The sequence below is a fragment of the Cnephaeus nilssonii genome (assembly GCF_951640355.1).
Source record: "Cnephaeus nilssonii genome assembly, chromosome: 13".
In the NCBI taxonomy this organism is placed as follows: domain Eukaryota; kingdom Metazoa; phylum Chordata; class Mammalia; order Chiroptera; family Vespertilionidae; genus Cnephaeus; species Cnephaeus nilssonii.
Genome location: NC_137084.1, coordinates 38178962 through 38204139, shown reverse-complemented (window position 1 = coordinate 38204139; position 25178 = coordinate 38178962). Strand labels below are relative to the sequence as shown.

Below are 25178 nucleotides of genomic sequence, written 5' to 3'. Positions count from 1 at the left end.
TTGAATGCAAATCCTAAGTGAAATAACCTCTCTAAACCCCAACTGGAGTTAGAACCATGTTTTGATAAAATAGACCTCTTGGGCCACATGAAAATCCAGCAATGAGGCTGGGCTCCTGTTTCATTGTTCCCAAATTCTCTGTGACATCTGGGAGCTGGCCTGCTGTGAGCATCCAAGCTCTTTAGGGGTCAACACAGCCTAGCCCAGTGGGTGCCAACTAGCCTCTTCAGTAATCCAGCACAAATTGCTCTTTAAAGAAGTACATGCACACACATATTGTTTCTTACACCTTCTATGTATACATGCAGTCTGTGTTCAACATGCTATGCATATAATTACCAAATGCAGAGCCACCGAGCTTCCTGTGAGAAGAAGACTTAGTAATTGTTCTCATGGCATACGAAGCTGACCAGTCAGGGCTGAGTTTCCTGGATTCGGATGTCTGGGCACATGCAGCAGATTGCTGCAATTGGCACATGTGGAATCAGCTCATGAAGAGTCACGACAGCGGTAAACATGTGTGAGGAGCGTCTGTACTTTTTGTGCGGCCCCGGGAGTTCCAGGCAGCATCACCCTCAGCTGCACTGGAGCCAGCAGCAACAGCAGGATGGGGGTAGGTTCCCGGTGCCTGCACAGGGTCTTTAAGGGCGTCTACAAACCCCAGAAATGAATGGGGCTCCTGACTGAATTTCAGTTTCCTCATCTGTGAAATGAGGGCTGGGGCCTGACCACACCTACATCTGTAATCCCTTTTCTTCTTCTTCTTTTATGTACAGAGGGAACCCAAACAGGCAAATGCTTTGATTAGTGCTTAGAAATGACTGCTCTTTCCAAAAAGGAAGCCAGTTAATGGTACAGCTGGAGACAACAGTGGCATGTTACTAGCATAGAGGTAAGTCAAGTCACAGTATAGCCTCTAAGACCAAATGTCTGTGACAAGCCATCGCTCCTTTCCAGCATGGAAATTCTAGAAGCTTCTAGAAAGATGGAAAGATACTATGTATTTAAGCAGCAATTGATCACAAATACAGAGTCAAAGGGACGTTGCATTATATCGCAGTACATTTCCTTTAAATGCTGACATTGATATGCTCCACATTATCCAATCTTCTAGAGTGAGCACAATCCACATTTCATTATATTAAAGAGTTTATTTTTATAGGAAAGAGTCAAATGTCAGACTCTCATAAGACTACATTTGGGGAATTTACAAACAGCCTTGGCGGGTGGGCGGTGCTAAATAACTAACGCTGAGCCACTGTGGACACCTGTGGTTGTTCCTAAGGACTCATTCCAGAGGGCCCTCTATCTACTTCTCTTTTCTGTTTGCTGTTCCGTCCTTCCACTCCTCGTGCCCATTAATTCGATCTCACATCTCTCCATTCCTTTCTACCGTCTTCCCCCTTCCTCCGTCTCTCCACCCCACCATCAGCTCCAGTGTTCCCATTTCTGTGCTTCCTGTCCTCCTCCTCCTCCTCCTCCTCCCCTCCTGGTCTCTAGTTCCTCTTCCCTCGGCCTTTCCCGTTCGCAGCCTGCTTTTGTGTCCCTGCTGCATTCCCTTGGTTCTCTAGACATTTTTGCTCCTCCTCCTTGGCATTACTCAAGCTGGTTCTGACAGAAAATGAGCTCCTGCTGTGGGGTTTCTTTTCATTGGAATGCTCCATCTTCAGCGCCACATTGCTCATCTGAACACAGTTTGCCAGACTCTTCATTTTGGCCTCATTCAGGAAGAAGTCCCACTCCCAGGTCCTGTGATGCTTTAGAGAGGTCATCTGCTCCTTGAAATTCTTCAGATCCTGCTTTATCAAGGGGGAGATTTTGAAGCAGAACGTGAGCTCCAAGTTGGAGGAGCTCTCCTTTTTCGATATGTCCAGCAGGAACTGCATGCTGAGGGTCATGGCCTCCCCCGCGGCCTGCTCCCGGTCACCCAGCAGCCTGTTCACCTCCCTGAGGGACTCTTCCCCCAGCTGGCTCTGGTCCTCTTTCACCAGGTAGGACATGGCGTGGAAAAACTCCTGGAAGCTGATGTGGCGGAAGCTGTAGAACTTCTTGATGTCGAGCCCCTCCTGGTAATCGTGGCTGCTCAGGAAAGCAGCAAGGCTGGGCCCATCCAGACTGTGCTTCCTGAGGTCAGCTTCTTCGAACAGGAACCTCTGGTGCTGGATCCCCTCGGCTGCCAAGGAGCACAGACCCCTCAGGACCCTGTCCCGGGTGAGCTCGGAGGGCCCGTCGCTGTCACTGGGCGGCAGGAAGGTGGAGACGTAGGCCATGAAGATGTCGGTGCCACTGCTGGGAGTCTCCGAGACCTCCTCGCCTCTCTCCATGCGCCCCTTCAGCCAGGAGCAGACCACCCAGCAGATGCCCGGCACCTGGCATGCTTGGTAGAGAACGTCATTGCCCCGGACGAAGTCAAAGGCCTTCTGGGCTTGCTCCTCGTCTGCGAAATAGGACCGGACGTACCGCTCCCTCTCTTCCTCCGAGAAGCCTCGGACGAGGACGTGGCGCGGTCGTCTCAGCAGGGACTTCAGGTTCCGCAGGGCCAGGGGCCGCGTGGTGATGAGGAGGGAGCAGGCGGGCAGCACCTCTCTCCGGATGAGCCGGTGCAGCAGGTCCTGCGCGGGCCCGGGCCCCGGCCTCTTCAGCCGCACGGCGAAGGGCCGCTGCAGCTCGTCGTAGCCGTCCAGGATGAACAGGAGCCGCTCGGGCTGCCTCCGGATCTCCGCCACGGGCGCCTTGCCGTCCCCGCAGCACCAGAGGAGGAGCTGGTCCAGCGTGGCCGCCGGCAGCAGGCCCACTTCCCTGCAGCTCACGTAAAACACGTAATCAAACCGGCCCGGGGACAGCGCGCCGGCCGCCCAGTCCAGCACCAGTTTTCTTGCCAGCGTCGTCTTCCCGGTGCCAGCGGACCCCTGCAGCACCACAGTGGCCGGGCCCGGGGCGGGCTTCTCGCCCGGATCGAACAGAGCCTCCACCGTGACACGGTCCAGCTCCTGCTCGGGCTCGGGGCTCCCTGGGCTGGCCATGGCCACCAGGAGCAGCGGGCTGTAGCTGCGGCCGACTCCCTCTTCCTGCCTCTCCTCCAGGCAGCGCACGTACTCTCGGTATGTGTCTCTGTAATCTGAGCCGGACACAGAGTGCGTCAGGTGGTGAGATGGGAACAAAAAAAGACAAAATGGCCCTGCGAACTCTGGGCACTGCTCTTTTTTTTTTTTTTTTTAATATATTTTACTAGTAGCCCGTTTGCACGAAGATTCGTGCAATAGACCTTCATTCACCTGGCTGCCTGCACCAGTTTTCTGCAGGCACCAGGGACCCAGGCCTTGGCTGTGGCCACTGCCTTCTGCCTTTTTCAGGGTCGGGGCTTGGCCCCGGGCGGTGGCCTTGGGCTCGGCGGCACCCAACATCCTTGCTAAGGATCGCAGGAGCCGACCCCCAGTGGTTTCCTGTGATCCGTGCAGGCTGCCCACTGGTGCCCAAGGCCGGGAAAGCCTCCGCCCCAGGCTTTCCCGGCCTTGGGCTCTCTGCACCCAGCGTCCCTGCTACCAATCACAGGAGCCGACCTCCAGTGGTTTCCTGCGATCGGTGCAGGCTCCCCGCTGGTGCCCAAGGCCCAGAAAGCCTCGGCCCCTGGGACCCCCGGGAGGGGTGGCAGGGGCCGGGCCACGCCCCCCCAGGTGGATGATCAACCCCGGGAACCCTGGGAGGGGCGGGAGGGGCCCGGACACGCCCCCCCGGGTGGCCAATCGCCCCCGGGACCCCTGGGAGGGGTGGGAGGGGCAGGGCCATGCCCTCCCAGGTGGACGATCAACCCCGGGACCCCCAGGAGGGGCGGGAGGGGCCCGGACACACCCCCCTAGGTGGCCGATCGCCCCAGGCACCCCCGGGAGGGCGGCATGGGCCCGGCCACGCCCCCCGGGGTGCTGATCGCCCCAGGCACCCCCTGGAGGGCGGCATGGGCCCGGCCACGCCCCCCCGGGGTGCCGATGGGCCCGGCCACGTCCCCGGGGTGCCGATCGCTTCAGGCACCCCCGGGAGCGGCGGCATGGGTCCGGCCACGCCCCCCCGGGGTGCCGATGGCCCCAGGCACCCCCAGGAGCAGCGGCATGGGTCCGGCCACGCCCCCCCGGGGTGCCGATCGCCCCAGGCACCCCCGGGAGTGGCGGCATGGGCCCGGCCACTTGGCACCGCCATCTTGAACTTCTCAACGGCGGATATGCCACCCGGAGTCCCGCCCCCAGCCTCCTGCCGGCCCAATCGTGGGCATAGCGGAGGTGCGGTCAATTTGCATGTTTCTCTATTATAAGGTAAGATTGATTTTTTACAGAGAGGAAGAGAGAGGGATAGAGAGTCAGAAACATCAATGAGAGAGAAACATTGATCAGCTGCCTCCTGCACACCCCCTACTGGGGATGTGCCCACAACCAAGGTACATGCCCTTGACTGGAATCGAACCTGGGACCTTTCAGTCCGCAGGCCGACGCTCTATCCACTGAGCCAAACCGGTTTTGGCAGCTGGGCACTGCTCTTTACGCTCATCTTCTATGCTCTCTAACTTGCATCTCCATGAAAGTTATACATCTGGCTTCACGGGGAGGGACCACTGTACATGTATGAGTGTGTGCGTGCACACGTGTGCGTATTCATGTGTGTGGTGTTCGCATGCACATCTGTGTACGTGTGCAACCTGTGTTTAGTGTGTGAATATGTGTGGGAAGTAGTGACCACTTGTATCCATTCGTGCTCATGGGCGCGTGCTTATGGAGGCTTGTGTATTTTTGTGTAGGGAAGGCGTGTCAGCGGGCACCAGCAAGTATGTGTTTGTAAGAATATGTGTACGTGCAAACGTCCGTGTGCACGGAAATGCGTGTGCCTCTGAAGTGGTGAGAAGCGAGAGGGCAAAGGGAAGGGGACCTGCAGGAGGGTGAAGCCACAGGAGGCGGTTCTGGGTAAAGGCCGGCCAGCGGTCGCAGATAAACCAGCTGCTGAGCAGGAGCGTGGCTCGGAGTCTATGGAAACGCCCCTCTCTGGGCACAGGTGCCCTCGGGCATGAAAGGAGCCTGTGGAGGGAGCACTGGCACCACAGACACTCCCTGGTCTCCGGCACCAGGAGAAGGGGCAGGAGGCCACTTGGGCTCCACGCCCACCCACTCTCCGGGCACCATCGCCCACCAGTTCCCTGGAAGAGCCGGGCACAGGAGCAGGCTGTCCTCTCTGAGAAGCAGCCTGGGCTGCCTGCGGGCGAGCAGCCAGGGAGAGGACTAACCCACGCCCAGATGCGTTTCTCTGGTTAGCGGGAAGCCCTTCGCCAACACCACCCCCAGTCTCCAAGCCCCTTTCTCCACACTCTCCCCTTCTCTGGCACCACAACTGGAGATAGTGGCTATCAGATCCCCTAATCTTTCTATAAATAAACCCCACCCTCAGCTCTGACCCTTCACCCCACAGTCATGAGTCTTTAGCTGGAGACCACTAGGGCCACGAGGACCCTCAGGCACAGGGGCTCCCAGGCATGGGCACAGGGGGGAGGGGAAGTCCAGGGCCACCCTGACCTCCCCTGTCCTCTGCTGTACTCACCATTTAGACAGATGTGGCTGAGCTGGTCCACGAGTTCTAACAGCTTCATGACCTCCAGCACCTTGCACACCACCTTCACAGCCCCCTGCGCTCCGTTCATCAAAACCAGCCGAGAAGCCAGGTCCACCCGACTCAGGCCCTCCAGCTCCCCTCGGGGCAGCCCCTGGCCCCCAAGCAGGGTTCTGTCCTGTAAGTGGAACTTTAATATCTTGAAGTCATTTTCGTCAAGGTCTCTCAAGGCCAAAAGCAATGCCTCCTGTGGGTTGTTGGCCAGGGCCAGGGCCATGGTACTTGGTATGAAGGGTCAAGTTCAGACCTGTGACCTGGAGAAGAGGGGAGAGAAGAAAGGGGAGTGCACTGCTGAGGGAAGAGCAGCCGAAGGCGCCTCAGTCTGCCCTGCTCTCTGGGTGCTCGGCAAGCCACCGAGCACAGCCAAGGAGACAGAGAGGCATGCCAAGTTCCAAGAAAGACAGGGAAATTCCCTGCATGCTTCTTCGTCATTGTCTGTGTGGCAAGTAGAAGTAAGGTGTGTGGGTGTGTGAATCTCTGTCTCCCTATCCTCTCCCTTCTCCCTCCCTCTCACACATACTGTTTATCAGGCCCTGTATGCCTCCTTAGACAGTCAGGGTTAAGAAAACAATTATATTTTTCTGGGACTGCAGAGATATGGCAAGGAGGTAAAACAAACAAACAAACAAAAAACACAAAACTATACTGCCCTAGCTGATTTGGCTTAGTAGATAGAGCATCGGCCTGCAAACTGAAGGGTCCCAGGTTCAAGTCCAGTCAGGGACACATGCCCAGGTTTCAAGCTTGATCCCCAGTTGGAGGGTGTGCAGGAGGCAGCAATCAGTGATTCTCTCTCATCATTGATGTTTCTATCTCTCTCTCCCTCTCCCTTCCTCTCTGAAATCAATTAAAAATATTTTTTTAAAAGTACAAATAAAAAAAAAATCTATACTCATCAACCCATTGGCCTTACACATCAGCCTCATGGACTGATTTGTAACACAGGATTTCAAAGCAGGAAGTCTTGTCGTTCAGATAAGGAGACAAGTTTTAGCCATGATAAAAGAAATGGCCACTTTGAGGGCCCACTTTGTGCTGCGTGATTAACATATTATCTCGTTGGCCATCATGTAAACTGTCTTGGGGATCCCTCCAGATGAGAAATTTTCAGAATCTTCTGGAGCTAGACCAGTGGGTATAGAGGTGGGATTTAAGTTCTGGTCCATGACCTGGGCAGATAGAGAGAGAGAGAGATGAAAACACAAAGACACAGTAGACGGGCACAGAAACCAGGTAGTTAAGCTAACTGCCCCCCGAACCTGGAGGGTGATGTAGAGATGAAAGCAGAGAAAGGAGAGTGGGGTCCTGCGTTGTATTTGACACAGAGAACTAAGATGTGGGCAGGGTGCCAGTCCTCAGAAGAAGAAAGCCAACCATGGATAGAAGACTCCCAGAGTTCGGAATTATCCCTGTGATCTAAAGCCTGTGGGGAAGCCATCTCGGTAGTAAAGTGTCTGAGTGAGCAAAAGGTATTTGGAAACCAGGAAAGTGGTTTAGCTTCAAAGATCAGCATTTTGAGTACATACCAAAAGAAGAGAGGAAATTGTAGGAATCTGTTAGGATATGACTTTGGCGGCAAGTCACAGGGCAATTTGGAAACGCAGGAGCAATTTGCAATTAAGCCTCAGGTTCCCCTGCAAATCTCTGCAGTGGGCAGCAGGAAAGAACAGAAGACAGCACTGGAGCCTGCCTGGGTGTGCCCTCCAGGCTGTTCAGTGGCTGGAGGCCGGGAGAGCGGGAGGTGAGCCCCGGACAGTGAGCTCCAACAAGGTCCTGGGAACTGACTGATACAGATCCCCTTTCTGATCAGACAGCTTCCCACGCCAGGCCTGGTCCACTAGCCAAGCTCACTAGTTCACTTCTGCTTGGTGAGGCTGTTATTAAAGGGCTGGGTGTGAACACCTGGACACCTATCCTATGAAACTCACCAGGCCCTGGTACTCATGGGCTGGACCAGGTGAAGAAACACAAACACCTACACATTTCACCTGACCTCACCAGCAGAGAACTTGCCCTCATTCTTCAACATATTACAGTTGAGAAACAAGGCAGGGGCTGAAGGAAACTCCTCTGTCACCAACAGAAAATGATGCCCCATCTCCCTCTGAACCCCAGCCCTCCTCTGTAACATGACTCCAGGCCAAGCTGGGGCAGTCTGATAGAGAAACAAAGGAATCAGGGTGCTGTCACCACCACCTCCTTGGCCGTGGCACCCTTTCTTTCCGTTGTTGGAACCACTGGGTGACATGCTCACATCCACCAAAGTGAAAAAGGAGGAAGCCTGGAGCTTCATGAAGCAGGAACCCAAACAAGGAGCAAAACCAAGGCCTGGAAGGCAGCTGGTCAGAGGGCCTGGGCAGCTGATGGCCCAGGAAGCCCTGACCGAGCAGGATGAGGTTCTGATAAATACTCTCCAAGGGGAGAAGGATGGATTGAGAGACTTACTGGTGCCACTGGCCTTCAAAAACATCCTACTGAGGGGCTATTAGAAGGTATGAGAAAAGCTAACCATAAATACCAAGAGATTTACACAAAAGTGAAACAAGGAAACTACTATCTCTAGAAAAAAAAATAACAAAGGAAAAACAAAAAAAGGAAGTCAGATTTTACATAACAGTAAATTACAACACTCAGGTGTAAATAACATTTGCATAGAGATAACAACATGACCACTGAACACTGATCTAACTAAAATGTATAATATAACCACACTGGAAGGGTAATCACGTCTGGTGGTCCCTGTATTCTCCATAAAATATGAGTAAGAGCATCCCCTAAGCATGAGAGGGCTAGGTAAGGAGGGGAGAAGCTAGGAGGTGACTGCTGGGAGCCTCTCTCCCGGGCACCTTTCCTCTGCCTCCAAGCTTCCCATGCCCATTGCCCGGGGAGTTCTCTCAGGGTCCAGGAGAACAGGTAGGAATAGGAGTTGTTCTCTCCCAGAGCCTTAACCAAGATGAGGCTAGAGACAGAAACATTACAGCAAAGAGCCAAGCCCAAGAGACCAAGATGGGAAAATAGAGTGAAACGCAGCCTCATAGATCCTGTGACAGAAGAGAGGAGTGAGGCCACTTACTATGAAGGCTCTCGGGTCTGCCTCCCCTAGAAGGCTCCAGGCCTGGAGATCACTGGTCTGGGGACTGAGAGTCACACCTGAAGGAAGTAGAAATGAGATGCAAAAGAACCAATTTTAATTGGAGGGTGGAGGCAGGAAATGAAATGAGATCTCCCTCCCTATTAACCCTGGCCTGGCTGTGGGCAGAACTGACAGCTGGTACAGTTGAAGCCCAAAAAGGGAAGGGATGGAGACAAAAGAGACAGAGACCAAGGGTGGAAACAGTCAGAAGACTGTTACAAAGAGGCACAAGAGAGAAATGAGCAGAAGAAACAGAAAGTCAAAGCAGACGAAACAGAGAAACAGAGAAAGTTAGCTGATGGGTACAGCTCTCTCTCTCTCTTTCTCTCTCTCTTCTTCTTCTCTCCCCTTCCCTCCATTTCTCCCTTCCTCTCTCTCATCCTATCTAATAAAATGGTAACATGCAAATTAACCATCACTCCGTCACAAAGATGGCGGCGCCCATAGCCACAAGATGGCAGCACCCAGTCTTCTCAGCCCCACCAGAGTCCCCCAGTCCTGGCCACTGCGAGCGGGTAGCGTGAGCTGCCTGTTGGAATGCTTGCTCGGTTGGCGCAGCGACGAAGCATGCATTCCACGCCCGGCTGCAGATGGGCCTCTGGCCAGGCCGGGGTGCGGAATGCTTGCATAAGAAGAGAAGGAACCGGTGAGCTGAGCAGAATCGCGTGGCCCCCGACTCCCAGGCAAGGTCAAGTCCGGGCAGCCAGAGGGTGGAGGGGGTGGAGGATAGTGTGACAGGAGGGGCTGGTGGTGGAGGCACAGCGGTGAAAGCCGGCTGAGAAAGAGGAAGGAAGCCCTTTATCGGAGTTCCTGAGAACCGGGAGGGAAGTTGTTTGGATTTTCCTGCCACGGATGGGCCTCTGGGCCGAGGAGAGCCTCTGGGCAGTGGGCGTGGAGGGCCAGGCCCCGCAGAGAGCTACTGGCGCACAGATTCGTGCGCAGGGCTACTAGTCCTTCTACAAACAGAGTTCAGCCTACCTGGATACCTCCGTCAGCCATTGAAAAGCCAACATCCTGGATGTGTGCACCCTCTGGTTCTGGCCAGTCAGTATCCCGGGGAAGGCCATGCCAGCACCCTCTCTCCTCCTGCCCCTGAACTCTGTGGCTGGAGAAAATAGTAAAAGTTGACCAGATCCTTGAAGGCTCCAGGCTGCCCTGGGTCCTCCCATAATTGATCAATCAATGCCTTTGAAAGCTAGCTCTCTGCCCTTCCTCCATTGCCCCAGGGCTGAACCCCACCCTTGCATTGCCATTCTCTGCAAATCACCTTGCCTCCAATTCCCTCAGAAAAACATCACTTGACAGGAGCTCCTACAACTTCCCTTCTCTCTCCAAAGTGTCTCCGGTTCTTCATCCTCCCCTTTATCCTTTCTTACCAAAGAGAAATATCTTTAGTTCTTGGTGATGCAGGGTCCACAGCCAACTCAAATCGGCACATGAGTAGGAGGCCCCAAGGGTTGTGCATGGTCAGCTGGGGCAGCAGCACCTCTTCACGGGGGGAGGTTCTCTCCTCCGGACTTCTCGCTATGGAATGATCTCAGGGCACCTGCTGGGCTGAGGCAGACCCCCACCAGGAACCCACAAGGGAGGCCACAGCCCAGGGCAGCATCTTCCTCATCCTGCCCAAGACCATCCTCTCAACGAGGCTTCTCCATTCCTGCCTTGTTTAATTACATAGCTCCCTTTACTCACTCTTGGATAGTCTACCTTTCTCTCTCCTCTAGACCCTGACCCTTAGTGTAAAAAATACTTAAAGCTCTTCCAGCCTAAATTGCCCCCTCTTTCAATCCTGATGTTCCCCTAGCTACTGCCTTAAATGTCTGTTCTTCCCAGCAACTTCCTTGAGAGAGTAGCCAACACTCACTACCTTCAATTCCAACTGACCATTATTTCACATCTAATTTCTGATTTCCATGTGCTCCTCCCCACACCCCAGTTCCACTGACAGTGCTGTCTAGGGTTGCTGAAGATCCAGGTCATTGAATCCAACTCTTCTCTAATAGACTGTATACCTGTGTTTGGGGGAATTTAAAAAATAATGTATGTCTACACAGAGCACTGACAGGGGAGCAGGATTGTGTCAATTCTAATGATAGTGGGCAGCTCCAAGGAGAAGGCAGTTCTTGGGCATAAGAAGCCCAAACTCATTCGCCCAACTTGACAGCTGAATGCTGGGACCTGACCTAATTAAGGGAGGTGACAGGTTTCCTGACAGTCAGGTGTTCTCACCCCCATTATACCAAGAAAAAAGGCGGGGCTCAGAAAAGAATTCTAGATTGCCCAAAGTTACACAGTGCGTGCCAGCATCAGAGCTCTTTTCATCACATAGTCATAACAGCTACCACTTAATAATAACTGCTGTAATCAGGCACGTGCTAAGAGATTTAGAGAGCATTATGCCTTTAATCCTCTCCCAAAGCACAGACTAGAACTCCACTGATCACTCCACAGTGCTGCTGGGATGTCTAATGGACATTTCAGTGGTGACACATCCAAAAATGGTCTTTTCCCAGAAACCTGCTCCACACTTGTAGCTTTCACTATCAGCCAGACAACTTCTTTACTAGTTGCTCAGCACACAAAAATTGGAGTCATCTCTTTTCATGCTTATACAGTTTCTCAGAAAATCCTCTAGAAAGGAAGGAAGGAAGTTAGGAAGGAAGGAAGGAAGGAAGGAAGGAAGGAAGGAAGAAAGAAAGAAAGAAAGAAAGAAAGAAAGAAAGAAAGAAAGAAAGAAAGAAAGGGAAAATCCTCTTGTCTCCACCCTCAAAATATACCTGAAATCTGCCCACCTCTCACCATTTTTACTGCTACTCGTTTGGTGCCAACCACCATCATCCCTCACTTAGATTACCTGGTATTCTCCTACCACGTCTCTCTGCTCTTTCTCTCTCACCTGCCTCTCCCCCATCATATTCTTCTCAAAGCAGCCAAGCGATCCTTTTAAAACAAGGCAGATCATGCTTAAAACTCAGGAATAGTTCCCCATCTCACTCAGATGAAAAGTCAGAGCCTCACCACGGCCTGGGAGGTCCACACTGATCTGGGCCCAGCCCCTCTTTAGAGGTCCGTCTCCTGCTACTCCCTGCCTTCACCTTAACACTCCAACCATCAAATCGCCTCCTCAAACACACCGGGCCTGCTCTTGCCTGAAGGCCTTTGCGCCAGCCTTCCCCTCTACCTGGAGGCTCTTCCTCCCCACCCCTGCCCCCCATGGGCACCTCCCTCGCCTTTTTCAAGTGCACTCAAATCTCACATTCACATTGTGACCTAACTAACTTTTCATAACTCCTGATTCCCTCTTACTCTCTGCTACTTTTTTCTTTTTTAGCACATGACTTTTATTTTTTTAATCCTCACCCAAGGATATTTATCCATTGATTTTTAGAGAGAGTGGAAGGGAAGAGGAGGGACAGAAAGAGAAAAAAGATCAATGTGTGAGAGAGAAACACCAATGTGAGAGAGATATCACAGAGGTATGTGGCCTTGACCGAATCAAACCCGGGACCCTTCAGTTCTCGGGCCAACACTCTATCCACTGAGCCAAACCTGCTAAGGCAGCACAACACTTTCTAACATATTATATAATGTACTTATTGTTCACTCCCCTTCAGAATGTAAACTTTCCAGAGAAAATGATCTTTGTTTTGTTCACTGATATATGCCAAGTGCCTAAAAAAAAATAAGTCTGGCGCACAATTTGTTGAATGAATAAACCTTATGACGGATTTACACCTTATGACGCTGTCAAAAACAAAGCCCTTTTTAATAAAAGGCACTTTTGACAGCCCTTATCTATCACATTGAAGTCTGAAACACGAATTGCGACCCTTGCGCAGCTCTCTGCCTCCACCTGGCGGCAACTGTCAGACTGAATTGTTTCTCTTCCGGCGCAGTCACAAGTTCGTTCGGAACTATTCAACTCCGCTCTCACTGAGTGCGCATCGGACAGAGATCAAAGAGCACGCGCTCCGAGCAGGAAATTGCCGTGCCGTGAGAACCACCATCAGTAACCAATAGGAACAGAGGTCTTGGTCACGCGGTGCGCGCCCAGCCTATCGAGCCGTCCATGCCGGCCAGCTTCCTCCCTTCCGCTCCACGCTCCTTCTCTCTCGACAAGATGGCCACACCGGCAGTACCGGCGAGCGTTCCTCCGCCCGCTACATCCCCGGCTGCGGCCCCAGCCTCAGCCCCAGACCCGGCCCCAACCTCAGCTCCACCGCTTTCTCCGGCTCCTGCTCCGGCGCCGGTTCCAGCTCCAACTCCAGCGCCCGCCTCCTCCCCAGACCCGGCGACAGCAGCGGCGGCTGCGACCGCGGCCCCGGGCCAGACCCCAGCCTCCGCGCCGGCTCCGGCGCCGACCCCGGCGCAGTCGCTGGCCGCTCCGGCTCTCCCAGGCCCCTTCCCCGGCGGCCGTGTGGTCCGGCTGCACCCGGTCATTTTGGCCTCCATCGTGGACAGCTACGAGCGACGCAACGAGGGTGCTGCCCGAGTCATCGGGACTCTGCTGGGTGAGTGGTCAGCGGATGTCGACGTTCTCTTCTACCTCCCTCCGCCCCTTGATCTCGCTCCCCTTTCCTCCCATCCGCGTCCGTCTCTTGCCTGATTCTCCATCCCACCTTCCTGCTGCGACTTGGCTTCCCAGGGAACTTGAGCTGGCCGGCCTGGTTGCTGTCATTATGGGCAGCATAAGGTACATAAGGAGTAGCTATGTATTAAATATCGTGTGCCGAATGACTTACATTTTTAGTATTTCACGTCAAGTATGATTAGCCCCAATCTACCAAAAATAAGCCCGGCTAGGAAGTCAAAAACCCTTCACTCCCGAAGCCCAATGACCACGTTTTTCCTCCCTTTTTTACTAAGTGTCTGTGTTTGACAGGGGTTGACAGAGAAGTTCCCTAACCAGTGGGACATCTGTTAAAAGATGTCCCTGTCAACAGCAAACCGGTTTGGCAGGAACCCATGTAGTGTTTCAGTAATAATCTGCTTTCCTAAACGTGTAAGCCTGGTGCCCCATCCCTCAGTCTCCCCGATGCTCATCCCTAAACACCCAGGTCCCCCACAGTCCCAGGTCCCCCACAGCTGCCGCTGAGTCTCCATGTGGACGCTCACAGTTGCATTGTCTGTTTATGACATTGTTTAACCTTCGCAGCGGAGAATAACCCTTCCCCCACCCATGTTCCAAATTTGGGGGACAGGTACTGTTTATGTTAAAGTAACTTGTAAAACTGAGACGCACTGAAGAGGACTTACTGGTAACGTATCCCTTTCTCTGAGGACTGCTGGTCCCACCAGATTCATTTCCACTCCATCTCAGTCACAAATTTTAGGCGCCTTTGTGAACCCCCTCCAATCACATGCCTAGCCCTATCCCAGGAGACCGTGTATTGCAAAGAGGACGTGATCTGTAGGCGGACTCCACGAAATTTGTCCCTCGCGCCTGGGGACAAATTCCCTGAAGTCTAGTTCCTTCGGGGGCTACCTCAGGCTTAGTCTCTGTGAGATCTAAATTGTTAGAGAAAGCATCTAACTGCTGGCACAAACAGCTGCTGGTTGCCTTCCTCTCCACATCAGGCCTGTACCACCCCTAAGACATGCACATTCTCTCTCTCTCTCTCTCTTTTTCTTTGAGGGTATAGCATTTTACAGAAACGTCAGTTAATCCATTCTCTTCCAAACATAGCCATGGTTTTTCTCACACCAAGCTTTTGTGTTATCCCACTGAAGTCTGAAACACGAAGTCTGACACAAGTACCTTCCCTACTCTCCCTTACTTGTTTAAGTTTCCCTCATCTCCCAGGTCCCCTGGAAAAGTGAGCAGTGTCGATCCTTCTTCCCATATTGCCCCCCCTCATCCCTATTCTTAACTTCCCAAAACATGACAGCATTCTGTGACTATGCCCTGCTTTGACCTTGTAATAAATGATTTTTGCATCACTGACTTGGCACTCAATAAATACTTACTCTTTTAGCTGCCCTGAAAAATTTTCCAAACTCACTGGAGCTATTTAACCAAAGAAACAATTCTCTACTCAAGGTTTGTGCTAAGTGCCCCCAAAACTGCAGTGACTCTAGTTAGAGCAACTGTAGCCTAAATCTTCAGATCCTCTTCCAGACACGCATCATGGTACAGTGCGAGGTGTTACAGAGGCCATGTTTACTTAAGAATGACACGTGGAGTCTGCTTGGTAGGGACAAATTTCCTCAGACATTAATTTATGAAACATATTTCATTTGGTTAAATGAAGTTACTGGTGTTTTTTATGTATCATAAGACTGTTGGGCACTTAGAAGTCAAAGCTTGATTAAGTGAAACAGGTCAGTCAGAAAAAGCGAAGAACCATATGATTTCACTCGCGTGAAATAGAAAACTGAACTCATAAACACAAACAGCAGTGTGGTGGTTGCTGAAGGGAAGGGGGAGGGGGGAACAAAGGGGTCCTAATATATTAGTGACAGGAGAAGATTTGACTGGGTGGTGGGTACCTGGTACAATATGTAGGTCTTGTAACATAAAACCCACACCTGAAACCTATCCTCCTAATATATAAAAACCCTGGGTCCGTCACATTCACAACAACCAGAGGGTCAGCCAACTGGAAGTCAGTCCTGCAGTCAGCACTGGGTTGCCGTGGCGACCCAGCACTGACTGCTATGGCTGCAGGCATGGTGACCCAGCACTGACTGCTGAAGGGGCTGCGAATCAGGCCCAGAGAGAAGCAGGGTCTGATCTGTAGCCTCTGTGGCAGCTGTTGATCAGCACTTGCCTCTCTCTTTCTCTTAGGGCCTGGCCAGCAGCCCCACCTCCATTTCTCTCCAGGCCTCCACCGGGGCTGCCTTTCTGATCAGGCCCCATTGATAGACCCAGAGACACTGACTGGCATAGAAACCCACCAATCAGAACCAAATCTGGGTCAACTGTGAGGAGCCAATGGCTGCCTAGGAGGTGGAGCTTTTGACCTGACTAGCATAGAAACCGACCAATCAGAACCAAATTGGCCAGCAGAGGAGGGCAGTTGGGGGCGAGATCAGGCCTGCAAGGGAGGGCAGTTGTGCGTGATCAGGCAGGCAGGGAAGGGCAGTTGGGGGCGATCAGGCTGGCAGGAGAGAGCCGTTGGGGGCAAGATCAGGCCAGCAGGGGTGGGCCGTTGGGGGTGAGATCAGGCCGGCAAGGGAGGGCAGTTGGGGGCAACCAGGCCTGCAGGGGAGGGCAATTGGGGGCGAGATTGGGCCGGCAGGGGAGCGGTTAGGGGGTGATCAGGCTGGCAGGCAGAAGTGGTTAGAGGCAATCAGGCAGGCAGGCGAACAGTTAGGAGCCAGCAGTCCCGGATTGTGAGAGGAATGTCTGACTGCTGGTTTAGACACAGGGATCGGGCCTAAACCAGCAGTCAGACATCCCCTGAGGGGTCCCAGATTGGAGAGGCTGCAGGCTGGGCTGAGGGACACCTAAATCCCCCCCAGTGCACGAATTTTGTGCACCAGGCCTCTAGTATATAATAAAAAGCTAATATGCAAATTGACCAAATGGTGGAACAACCGGTCGCTATGACATGCACTGACCACCAGGGGGCACTCATTGCAGGAGCTGGGCTCATAGCTGGCGAGCGCAGTAGTGGTGGCGGGAGCACTAAGGATGTCCTACAGGCATCCCCTGAGGGCTCCCGGACTGTGAGAGGGCACAGGCCGGGCTGAGGGCCCCCGGCGCGCCCCCCCCCCCCAGTGCATGAATTTCGTGCACCAGGCCTCTAGTATGTTCATGTTGACCAATGTCACCCCAATAAACTTACTGTAAAAAGAAAGAAGTAAATGCTTAATAAAATGAGTTCTATTCTAACCTTAAATTGAAGATGAAGACATACTCTTATATGCAAATAATTAGAATGTAATGTGATAAATGCTCCAGTAGAAGGGTGTCCTAGTGGCATAGAAAATATAGAAGACTTAACTATCTCAAAACCTTGATGTGGTCAAGTCTTAGATGCTGCTGAGAGGTTAAATAAGATAAAGAAGGCATATCCATAGGGTTTGGGGACATAGTTTCAGCTAAGGAGCGAAACCATAGTAAAGTGGAATTAGATACTAACAGGTATAAGCAACATTGTGGTCCCTGGTGGAGAGGGAAGCACATGAAGCCTGGGATGGGAGTAGGAAAAAAACAGAAGTCAAGGGGCTAGCAGTTGTGGTGGGGTCGAGAAACAGATGTGCAGTGGGAGTAAAATGATCAGAACTAGAATAGAAGTTTGTGGTAAAAGCTGGCATTGGTGTTGGAGGTTCACAGGTAGGTTTCTGGGTGATCATAGGGTTACGATGATGATCCTGGACCAGATGGCTGAAGATCTGAAAGCATGAGGAAAGTGGTCGGAGGCCGTTAGGAGCCTTCGGGTCACATAACGGGACAATTCCCTCTCACAGGAACCGTTGACAAGCACTCGGTGGAAGTCACCAACTGCTTTTCAGTGCCGCACAATGAGTCAGAAGATGAGGTGAGTGGGGTTTGAGCTGCCCCTGTGCAGTCTGTGGCTGTTCCTTTGCTGGGCTCCCCTTCGGGCCTCCCCCACACAATATGCTGTGCTCATCACTAGAGCTCCTCCAGTTCACAGAGCTTGGCTCCATTTGGACAAACTTCATGTGCCTTTTCTGTTTGGTGGTGGCCTCTCATTCTTACCCATTTTTTTCTATGAACTTCTGGCTTCTGAGCTTCCTTTCCTGCCTTCTTAGGTGGCTGTTGACATGGAATTTGCTAAGAACATGTATGAATTGCACAAGAAAGTCTCTCCAAATGAGCTCATCCTGGGCTGGTAAGTTGGGGTACAGGGGATTAGAAAGTCTCAACGATTGCCAAGGCCTTTTGCCCCCAGACTAGATGTTGTGCTCCGTCTTCAGGAGACAGAGCATTGAAGTGTGTGACCTCGAGGGGCTGTGAATTCAGTGTGTGTTGCTGGCTATTCTGACCCTTTGAGGCCAGAAATATGTTTTCAATTACAGCTTTTACTGAACAAGTCTTTTTTGCTTTGCTAATGACTTGGAGTTTTTCAAGAGCTCTAAGTCGGCTTTTGATTTGATTTGATACAGTTTTCTATGTGTTTACTGTTTTATTATTTGGAGTGTCACCGTGTGTCCCTACCGAGGTACCTAGAGATACCCATGCCACCATCGTGGTTGGTATTGATGTCATATGTAGGCATGCGTCCACAACCGTGTTTCATTTTCCAGGTACGCTACAGGCCATGACATCACAGAGCACTCTGTGCTGATCCATGAGTACTACAGTCGGGAAGCTCCCAACCCCATTCACCTCACTGTGGACACGAGCCTCCAGAATGGTCGCATGAGCATCAAGGCTTATGTCAGGTGACCAGGGTCTTGGGCCAAGGGCATAAAAGGCTATCTAGTTCATACCATGGCCAGATGACACCCCACCTGCAGCCCAGGCAGGTATAACCCCCTGCCTCCTAGGGAAGCCCATTCCTCACTCAGAAAGGTTTTATTTGCCCTGAAACAAAATCCGTCCTGGAAATTTCCACTCGCTGATCCTAGCTGTACCCCAGATTTCTTCTTGCTCTTAACCAGTTTCAAGGGGCAGCCCTTTAGGTATTTGAGCAAGCTGTCATATTCTTCTTTTTTTTGAGGCGGGGGGGAGCTAATTCTGCACAGTTCCTATGGTCGATCCTTCCATGGTGTTCTGGTCATGGTCCTTCACCATGTTCAATGCTTGTCTGAGCTGCCCTCTGTAGTGTGTCCTTATCCCTAGAACTGAGCACAGGATCAGGGTAGTACACTTTGAGAATGGCTGTCCTTATGGCTCTCCAGGATTAAGTACAGTTTTGATGACCATGACATTACAGTATTGACATAGTGAGGCAGTGAAAGCGCCAGTTGCTGGGGGGGGGGGGGGGTAGGGGGGGTATTGGGAAAGGCTGCGGTGGCATGCTGCAGCAGGGGCTGCTCTTGGAGTTAGAAGGATTCTACTTTCTGTTTATAATGAAGGCATTTGTTAAGTTTATATGCTGATTAACTTTGTACTGCTTCTGTGTCTGACAGGGATGTAACTAGTTAACCATTATGCAGCAAGACAGATGGTGGGTACCAAGTCCTTATGGCCAGGTGGGATACCACTAAGCTCTAGCATTGCCCACTTTCTTAGCCTTCCAGCTATTTCATGCTCCTCAAGACCCAGTTGGAAGTGTTTAGCTGACACAGTAAAGGCAGTCTCCTTTAGTGCGATGACTTGCAGCGCCCGACCTAATCTGGTGGGCTGGAGTCAATTTGTCTGTTAGATGCAGATGGAGGGCTCAGTCCCAGAAAAGACCTGTCCTGTCTCTCCTTTCTGTGGTGGTGGATGTCTAAGCTCCGAGGGAAATTTAGTGTCCTGTCCTCTCATCACTGAGATTGCACAGGTACCACAGGTCCGAAAGCTGAGTCCCCTCCCACAGGCCAAGGGTTGGTGTGTGGAATGAGCTAAGGGAAGAAGGTGAGACCTCTGGGGTTCGGGCCTTCTTATGTCAGAACCTCGGAAGCCGTACTCTTGGTGTGACTGCTTTCCTGGCCTGGACCTGACATGGAGCCCTCTCAAGGCCGTCTTGTTTACCTTGACTTCTCTCTCCCCAGCACTTTAATGGGTGTCCCGGGGAGGACCATGGGGGTGATGTTCACACCGCTCACAGTGAAATATGCGTACTATGACACTGAGCGCATTGGAGGTGAGTCACCTTCCCATGCCCTCTTTCAAGGCCTTTGGCATTTTCATGGGAGGGGTTGCTGCCTGCTAACAAGGATGGAGGGCCTTGGGTTGGTTAAAGAGGAACCATTGAAGTCAGTCATTCTCCTACATAAATGGGATTCAAGGAATTATGTGTGAAATTGTTAAAGGTGGGAAATTATCATCAGTACACAGGCTACATGGCTGTTCATATGAGACCAAAACCAGTGATAGCTTACTAGGTGCAGGAGTTGAGCTCTGTCGTGAGAAACACTAATAAGAGCAGAGCAGGGGAGTTGGGGGAAGTTGACTGAGTCCAGAGGGAAGTGGGGAGTTAGTAGGATGGTTAGAAATCACCTCTTTCCTGATGGAACCACTGAGTTTTCCATTTCTTCTACCTCCCAACCCAACCCCACAGTTGACCTGATCATGAAAACCTGTTTTAGCACCAACCGGGTGATTGGACTCTCAAGTGACTTGCAGCAGGTAGCAGGGTCGTCGGCTCGCATCCAGGATGCCCTCAGCACAGTGTTGCAGTATGCGGAGGACGTGCTGGTGAGGAGGGGAGGGGACAGGAAGGAGGCATAGATCCATCCTAGCTTGCTGGGGGGTCTGCTGAAATGACAGGTCTCAGGGGTGAGACTTAACTGTGCCGATTCAATCTGTTCTGGTGCTCAGTCTGGAAAGGTGTCCGCTGACAACACTGTGGGCCGCTTCTTGATGAGTCTGGTTAACCAAGTACCCAAGATCGTTCCCGAGGACTTCGAGACCATGCTCAACAGCAACATCAACGTGAGTCCGCTTCTGGGCTTCTGGGAGCCTGTGCCGTCCTGCCTCACCACGGATGGGAAGGGAATTGGGGGCAGGAGACTGGGCTTCACCTTTGCCACCCTTACTCTCCAGTTTGGGAGGGAGGAAGAAATAGTACACGTGCTCAGAGACCCCCTTCTCCTTCCTTAATTCCATTGGCCCAGGTCCTGCTGATACTGTGACTTATCTAAATTCATAGTTGAAAGAAATGCTTAAATGCAAAGGTTAATAAAAATGAAATTTCTTATTTTTCTCATTGAGTTCAGAGATGAGAAAGTGTTCTCAAGCATTTCCTTCCCATCTTCTACCTTCCACTCTCACCCTCTGCCAGCTGTCATTTGTCCAGGACGGTCCTCACACCCACGGTCTGTTGGAGAGCTGCCCAGACCAGCCTTTCTGCTCCCCTTCCACCCAGCTCCTCACTCATCATGACTTCTTTCTCCTCCAGGACCTACTGATGGTGACCTACCTGGCCAATCTCACGCAGTCACAGATTGCCCTCAACGAGAAACTTGTCAACCTGTGAATGGGCCCGAGCAGCACTCCTTCCAATCCGGCCCCAGCGCTAGGACTCAGAATGGAGTGAAGTGGAAATGGCTTCTTGTGGTTTGAGTCACACTGAGTGAGTCAGCTGCTTGTGACTCTAAATAAACATAGCCTATCTTTTGTAAATGAATTCCATCTTATGTGCATTTACTGCTGGGGAAGGGAGGAAACTGTTCTAGAGCTCATGCAGAAACCACAAGTGAGGACTTCGGGTAGAGGTTAGTTGTGTGCTTGTCATCAGTTGTTGTACCCACAGCCCAAGCCACTTCAGCTTCACCTGCCCCCGAATCAGAGAGCCTTAGCATACTGGTCTACAGGGACACTATCTCCCCACTCTTTTTGCTTATGATCAGAGCACATAGAAAGTTCTTTATCACTTCTCTTCCATAGCATCTTATGTGGATGGCAGTATAAAGGGTTTTGTGCACAATTTGAAGTCCCTAGAGAATGTGCTGGTGAGCGAGAGAAGGAGGTGGATACAGATCTCAGTTGGGGACCCATGAGTCCTGGTAGGAAGACAGCCTTCTCCGTGGTGAGGAAACATTGCTTTACCGAATTTGTCCTTTTGGTTTTCAGCCTGGAGAAGTATCCCACAGTACTGTGAACCACTTCTTAAAGGGTCACGTGGTTTCCACAGGAAATGAAAGTGAGAATATATGCAGGGAAAATAATTGAGAGAATTGGATACTTAATCTAAACTGAAAGAGTAGAGAGTGTGCTCAGTGTTTTAAAATACATAAATAGTAGGATAGAGCTGTTTGACACTGGTTCAGGGAGCAGAATTATGATTTCTAGGTCAAGTGTTTCCCCATTTTAGTGGGGAAAGCAGAAAAGGAAATAATCAGTTGCAAAAGTGGAAAATGAGTGCTGATCTAATATTTATTGAGCACCTGTTCTGTTTGGGGGCAGTTGTTATTTTCAGAGGAGTTTAGTGTGTTACTTGAAGTTACACAGTTAGTAAGTGATGAAACAAGATTTGAATTCAGGTCTGAATTTCATTTTTGTGTGTAGCCCTCTGCTACACCGTTTAGTGGCCCAATGAAATAATTAACCCTTTGCACTCGCTTTTTTCTCGATTCCTTTATTCTAATGCTAACCGTGTCGAGTCACACTCGACATCCGAGTGCAAAAAGTTAATAGGGCAAAAATACAACATAACAGGAGCGCCTGGTAAGGATTGACCAACTCTCAGAGGGCATCTGGGAGGATTCTACCCAGGACTCAATATCTGAGCTGGTTTTTTGTTTTTCAACCAGGAAATCATAAAAGGCAGAAGAAACACATAAAAAAGCTTAGCCTGCTACAAGCTAAAGGAAGTGTTTATAAGGATTGGTTCATGGATCTCTAATAAAGCTTCAAGCTTGACTGCAGAAAAAGAAAAGCTTACCCTGTTCAGAACCTAAGGGGGCATGTGCAGGAGCCGAGCATAGGGCCCTCCGTCCGTGGAGGTGAGCTTTGTATTCTGGAAGCTGTGGGAAGCCAGTGGATAATTTTAAGCAGATTTAGTCAGATGTGGGTTTTAGGAAGATCACCTGGTAGTGTAGAAAGGGTAGAAATAGAAAGCAGGGAGATGAGTTTGAGGGCCACTGTTGGTTCAGAGGAGAGATGAGTGCCCAAACTGAGGCAGTAGTGGTGGGGATGGTGACGAAGACTCAGATTCTAGAGGATGTTACAGGGCAGACTCAGGAGGACCTGAGACTAGTTGAAACATGGATGGTGAGAGGTGGGAGGAGTCCGGGATTGCCTGTTTCTGATAGAGGTGGTTGAAGAGATGGTCATATATGGAAACTGGCTACTCCAAAGTGCTGGAAGCTTAGAGGATGCAGAGAGCTGTGACCAGAATTAAGGTTAGAGGGAACAAATGGTGAGGTCTTCGGTGCAAAACAAAAGAATTGTGACTTTGGTGAACTGAACTGCTCCAGGTCTTTTGGGAAAGGCTGAAGAATTCAAGTTAGCCGTTTGCTCATGAGATGCTTAAATGCCAAATTGTGTGCTAAGCAAAAAGCCATGTTATCTGCTTAAGATCTACCAGAGAGGACAAAGTAATCATTACCTTGGGAATCACAGGTGTCGGGGTTATGGAAGGCGTCTCATTAGGAAGTGAAATCTAAGCTGGACTCGAATGAGGGCAGACTGAAAAAGAAGTCAGGAGAAAACAGAGCATTCTAGGCACAGAAAACAGTATGCCCAAAGGCTCGGAGAAAGGCGGCGTCGACCATGTGGCTCCAGCCTTGCTGACTCCTGGGTGCTGACTCCTGGCTCGGGAGCTGTTTGGGAGGAAAGGAACGCTCTGTACCTAAGTTGACTGAAAAAGAATGACTGAATTTTTAAAAAATATTTTTTAAAATTGATTTTTAGAGAGAGAGGGCAAAGGAGAGAGAGAAGCATCAATTGGCTGCCTCCTGCACACCCCCTACTGGGAATCAAGCCCACAACACAGGCTGTGCCTTGACTGGGAATCGAACCTGAAACCTTACGGTTCACAAGGTGACGCACTGGCCAGGGCTGGATTTTATTTTTATACCCTTTGCTTATGTATGCACAAGTTTGTTTTTACTGTGAATGTGTGTACATGTTCTCTTTGTTATGTGGTTGTGCTTATGCTAAAAACAATGTGGCTTGACTTCTGTGACACACCACACTCCCCTGATATTCTCTCAACTGCCTTAACCTCTGCTTTTCAGTGCTTTTTCTTGGTCCTTCCTCCTCTGACCTCCCTGATGTTTCACTCCCCAGGGCTGCATCCTGGGCCCTCTTCACCTCCTCTGCACCCTCTGCCTGGAAGACCTCAGGAAGCCTGTGACAGTTAGGACTGCCTGTATGTTCAGGATGCCCATGCTCTAGCTCTGGCTCTGGACACATTCAGAACTAGTTTCCTGATTCTGGACTAGTTAAACAGACACAAGATACCGCACGTGGATGTCTCAAAAGCATCTGAAATTCAGTTCCATATTGAACTGATTGTCTCTTCCTCCCCCACAAATCACCTGAATTTCCTTCCTCAGGTGACTCAACTACGTACCCAGTTGTCCAAACCCTAAACCTTGGGTAAATTCTTGATTCTCCCCTCCCTTTCCACCATCATGCTTCAACTAGTTCATTACCACTCTGCCTTTAGTCTTACCCTCTATGATACTCTTATATATATGTTGGTCTTCATCCATGCTCCTGGCAGGCAGCTTGTAAAACCTTTGGAATTTCCTAAGTGATGGGAGCTATAGAGTCTTGTTATTCCTAACAAGCCCCTGTCAACAGCATCTAAGATTATGTTAATGAAGTGATTTTGGAAAGCTAGATAACCATAAGATGGGGACTGGTTGCCAGGAGAACTGACCTGCGTGATTGGAGGTTGGAACTTTCAGCTTGATTTAAGTGCCCGTGAGTTAATCAAACTCACCTACATGTGAGGCCCCCACAAACCCCACAAGGACAGTTCGGAGAGCTCCTGGGCCGGTGAACAAGAATGCAGCCAGGAACCCGGTGCGTGCCAGGACGGTGGCACAGCCAGACTGGGCCCGAAGCTCCTGGGCGCCAGACCCCTTCAGACCGCACTCTGCCTCTTCATCTGGCTGCTCATTCGTATCCTTTGCCGTAAATGAGTAATGGCTAGCAAGCTTTAGTTCTGTGAAGTGCTCCAGCAAATTAATCAAACCAAGGAGGGGGCCATGGGGAGCTCCAATTTCTGGTGGGCCGGTCAGAGCACAGGTGACAACCTGGACTTGCAAGGATGGGGGCTGTCTTATGGGACTGAGCTCTTAACCTTAGGATCGGACACTGTCTCCAGGTAAACTGTCAAACTATGCTAAACTGGGACGCTCAGCTGGTGTCAGCTGCATGGTGTGGAAAGTCACCTGCACATCTGATCACGGAAATGTTTGATGTGAGTAGTCAGTTGAGAGAAAAACGGTTTCCTGTTCTCCCTCTGGTCCCTTCTCACAGCAGCCACACTGCTCTTTGCAAATCTGACCGGGACACACCTCAGTTGAAATCTCCAGTGGAGTCCCATAGCCCAGGGTAAAGTCCACACTTTATCACAACCTGTATGGCTCATCGGATTGCCTGGCTCTCCAGCTCCACCCCTTACTCCGAGCCTGGGCTCCCTTGCACTTGCTCTCTGCTCTGCTAGAATCTGTGCCCCTGTAGCTCATCCTACTACTCATCCCTCAGGTTTTAGTCCCACTCCTACTCATCCCTCAGGTTTTAGTCCAAATGTGCCTCCTCTTGGAAGGTGCTCCTATACCAGGATCCCATGATGTTCTCCTAGCTTAGCATTTATCTCACCGTTTTGAACTTGAACTTGTCTGTTTATCCCCTATTAGAGCACAAGCTCTGTGAGGACAAAGT

At 51.2% G+C, this 25178-nt stretch overlaps 2 protein-coding genes across 2 annotated transcripts; one reads left to right on the top strand and one right to left on the bottom strand.

Annotated features, from left to right (window-relative positions):
• Window positions 1-1496: 1496 nt before the first annotated feature.
• NLRP10 (NLR family pyrin domain containing 10) lies at window positions 1497-8930 on the bottom strand (the record flags this gene model as incomplete). Its single annotated transcript, XM_079787557.1, has 3 exons — window positions 8717-8930; window positions 5575-5897; window positions 1497-3118 (listed from the first exon to the last, which is right to left on the bottom strand). The coding sequence occupies exons 2-3, from the start codon at window positions 5858-5860 to the stop codon at window positions 1497-1499; spliced, it is 1908 nt and encodes a 635-aa protein (XP_079643683.1). The 5' UTR covers window positions 5861-5897; window positions 8717-8930.
• A 3915-nt stretch (window positions 8931-12845) lies between these two features.
• Window positions 12846-20964, top strand: EIF3F (eukaryotic translation initiation factor 3 subunit F; the record flags this gene model as incomplete). The annotated part of the gene is made up of 8 exons (XM_079789328.1): window positions 12846-13287; window positions 17192-17262; window positions 17498-17577; window positions 17993-18130; window positions 19388-19479; window positions 19897-20033; window positions 20157-20270; window positions 20737-20964. 8 exons carry the CDS (start codon window positions 12846-12848, stop codon window positions 20812-20814), a joined length of 1152 nt encoding a protein of 383 aa, XP_079645454.1. The 3' UTR covers window positions 20815-20964.
• Between the last annotated feature and the right edge of the window lie 4214 nt (window positions 20965-25178).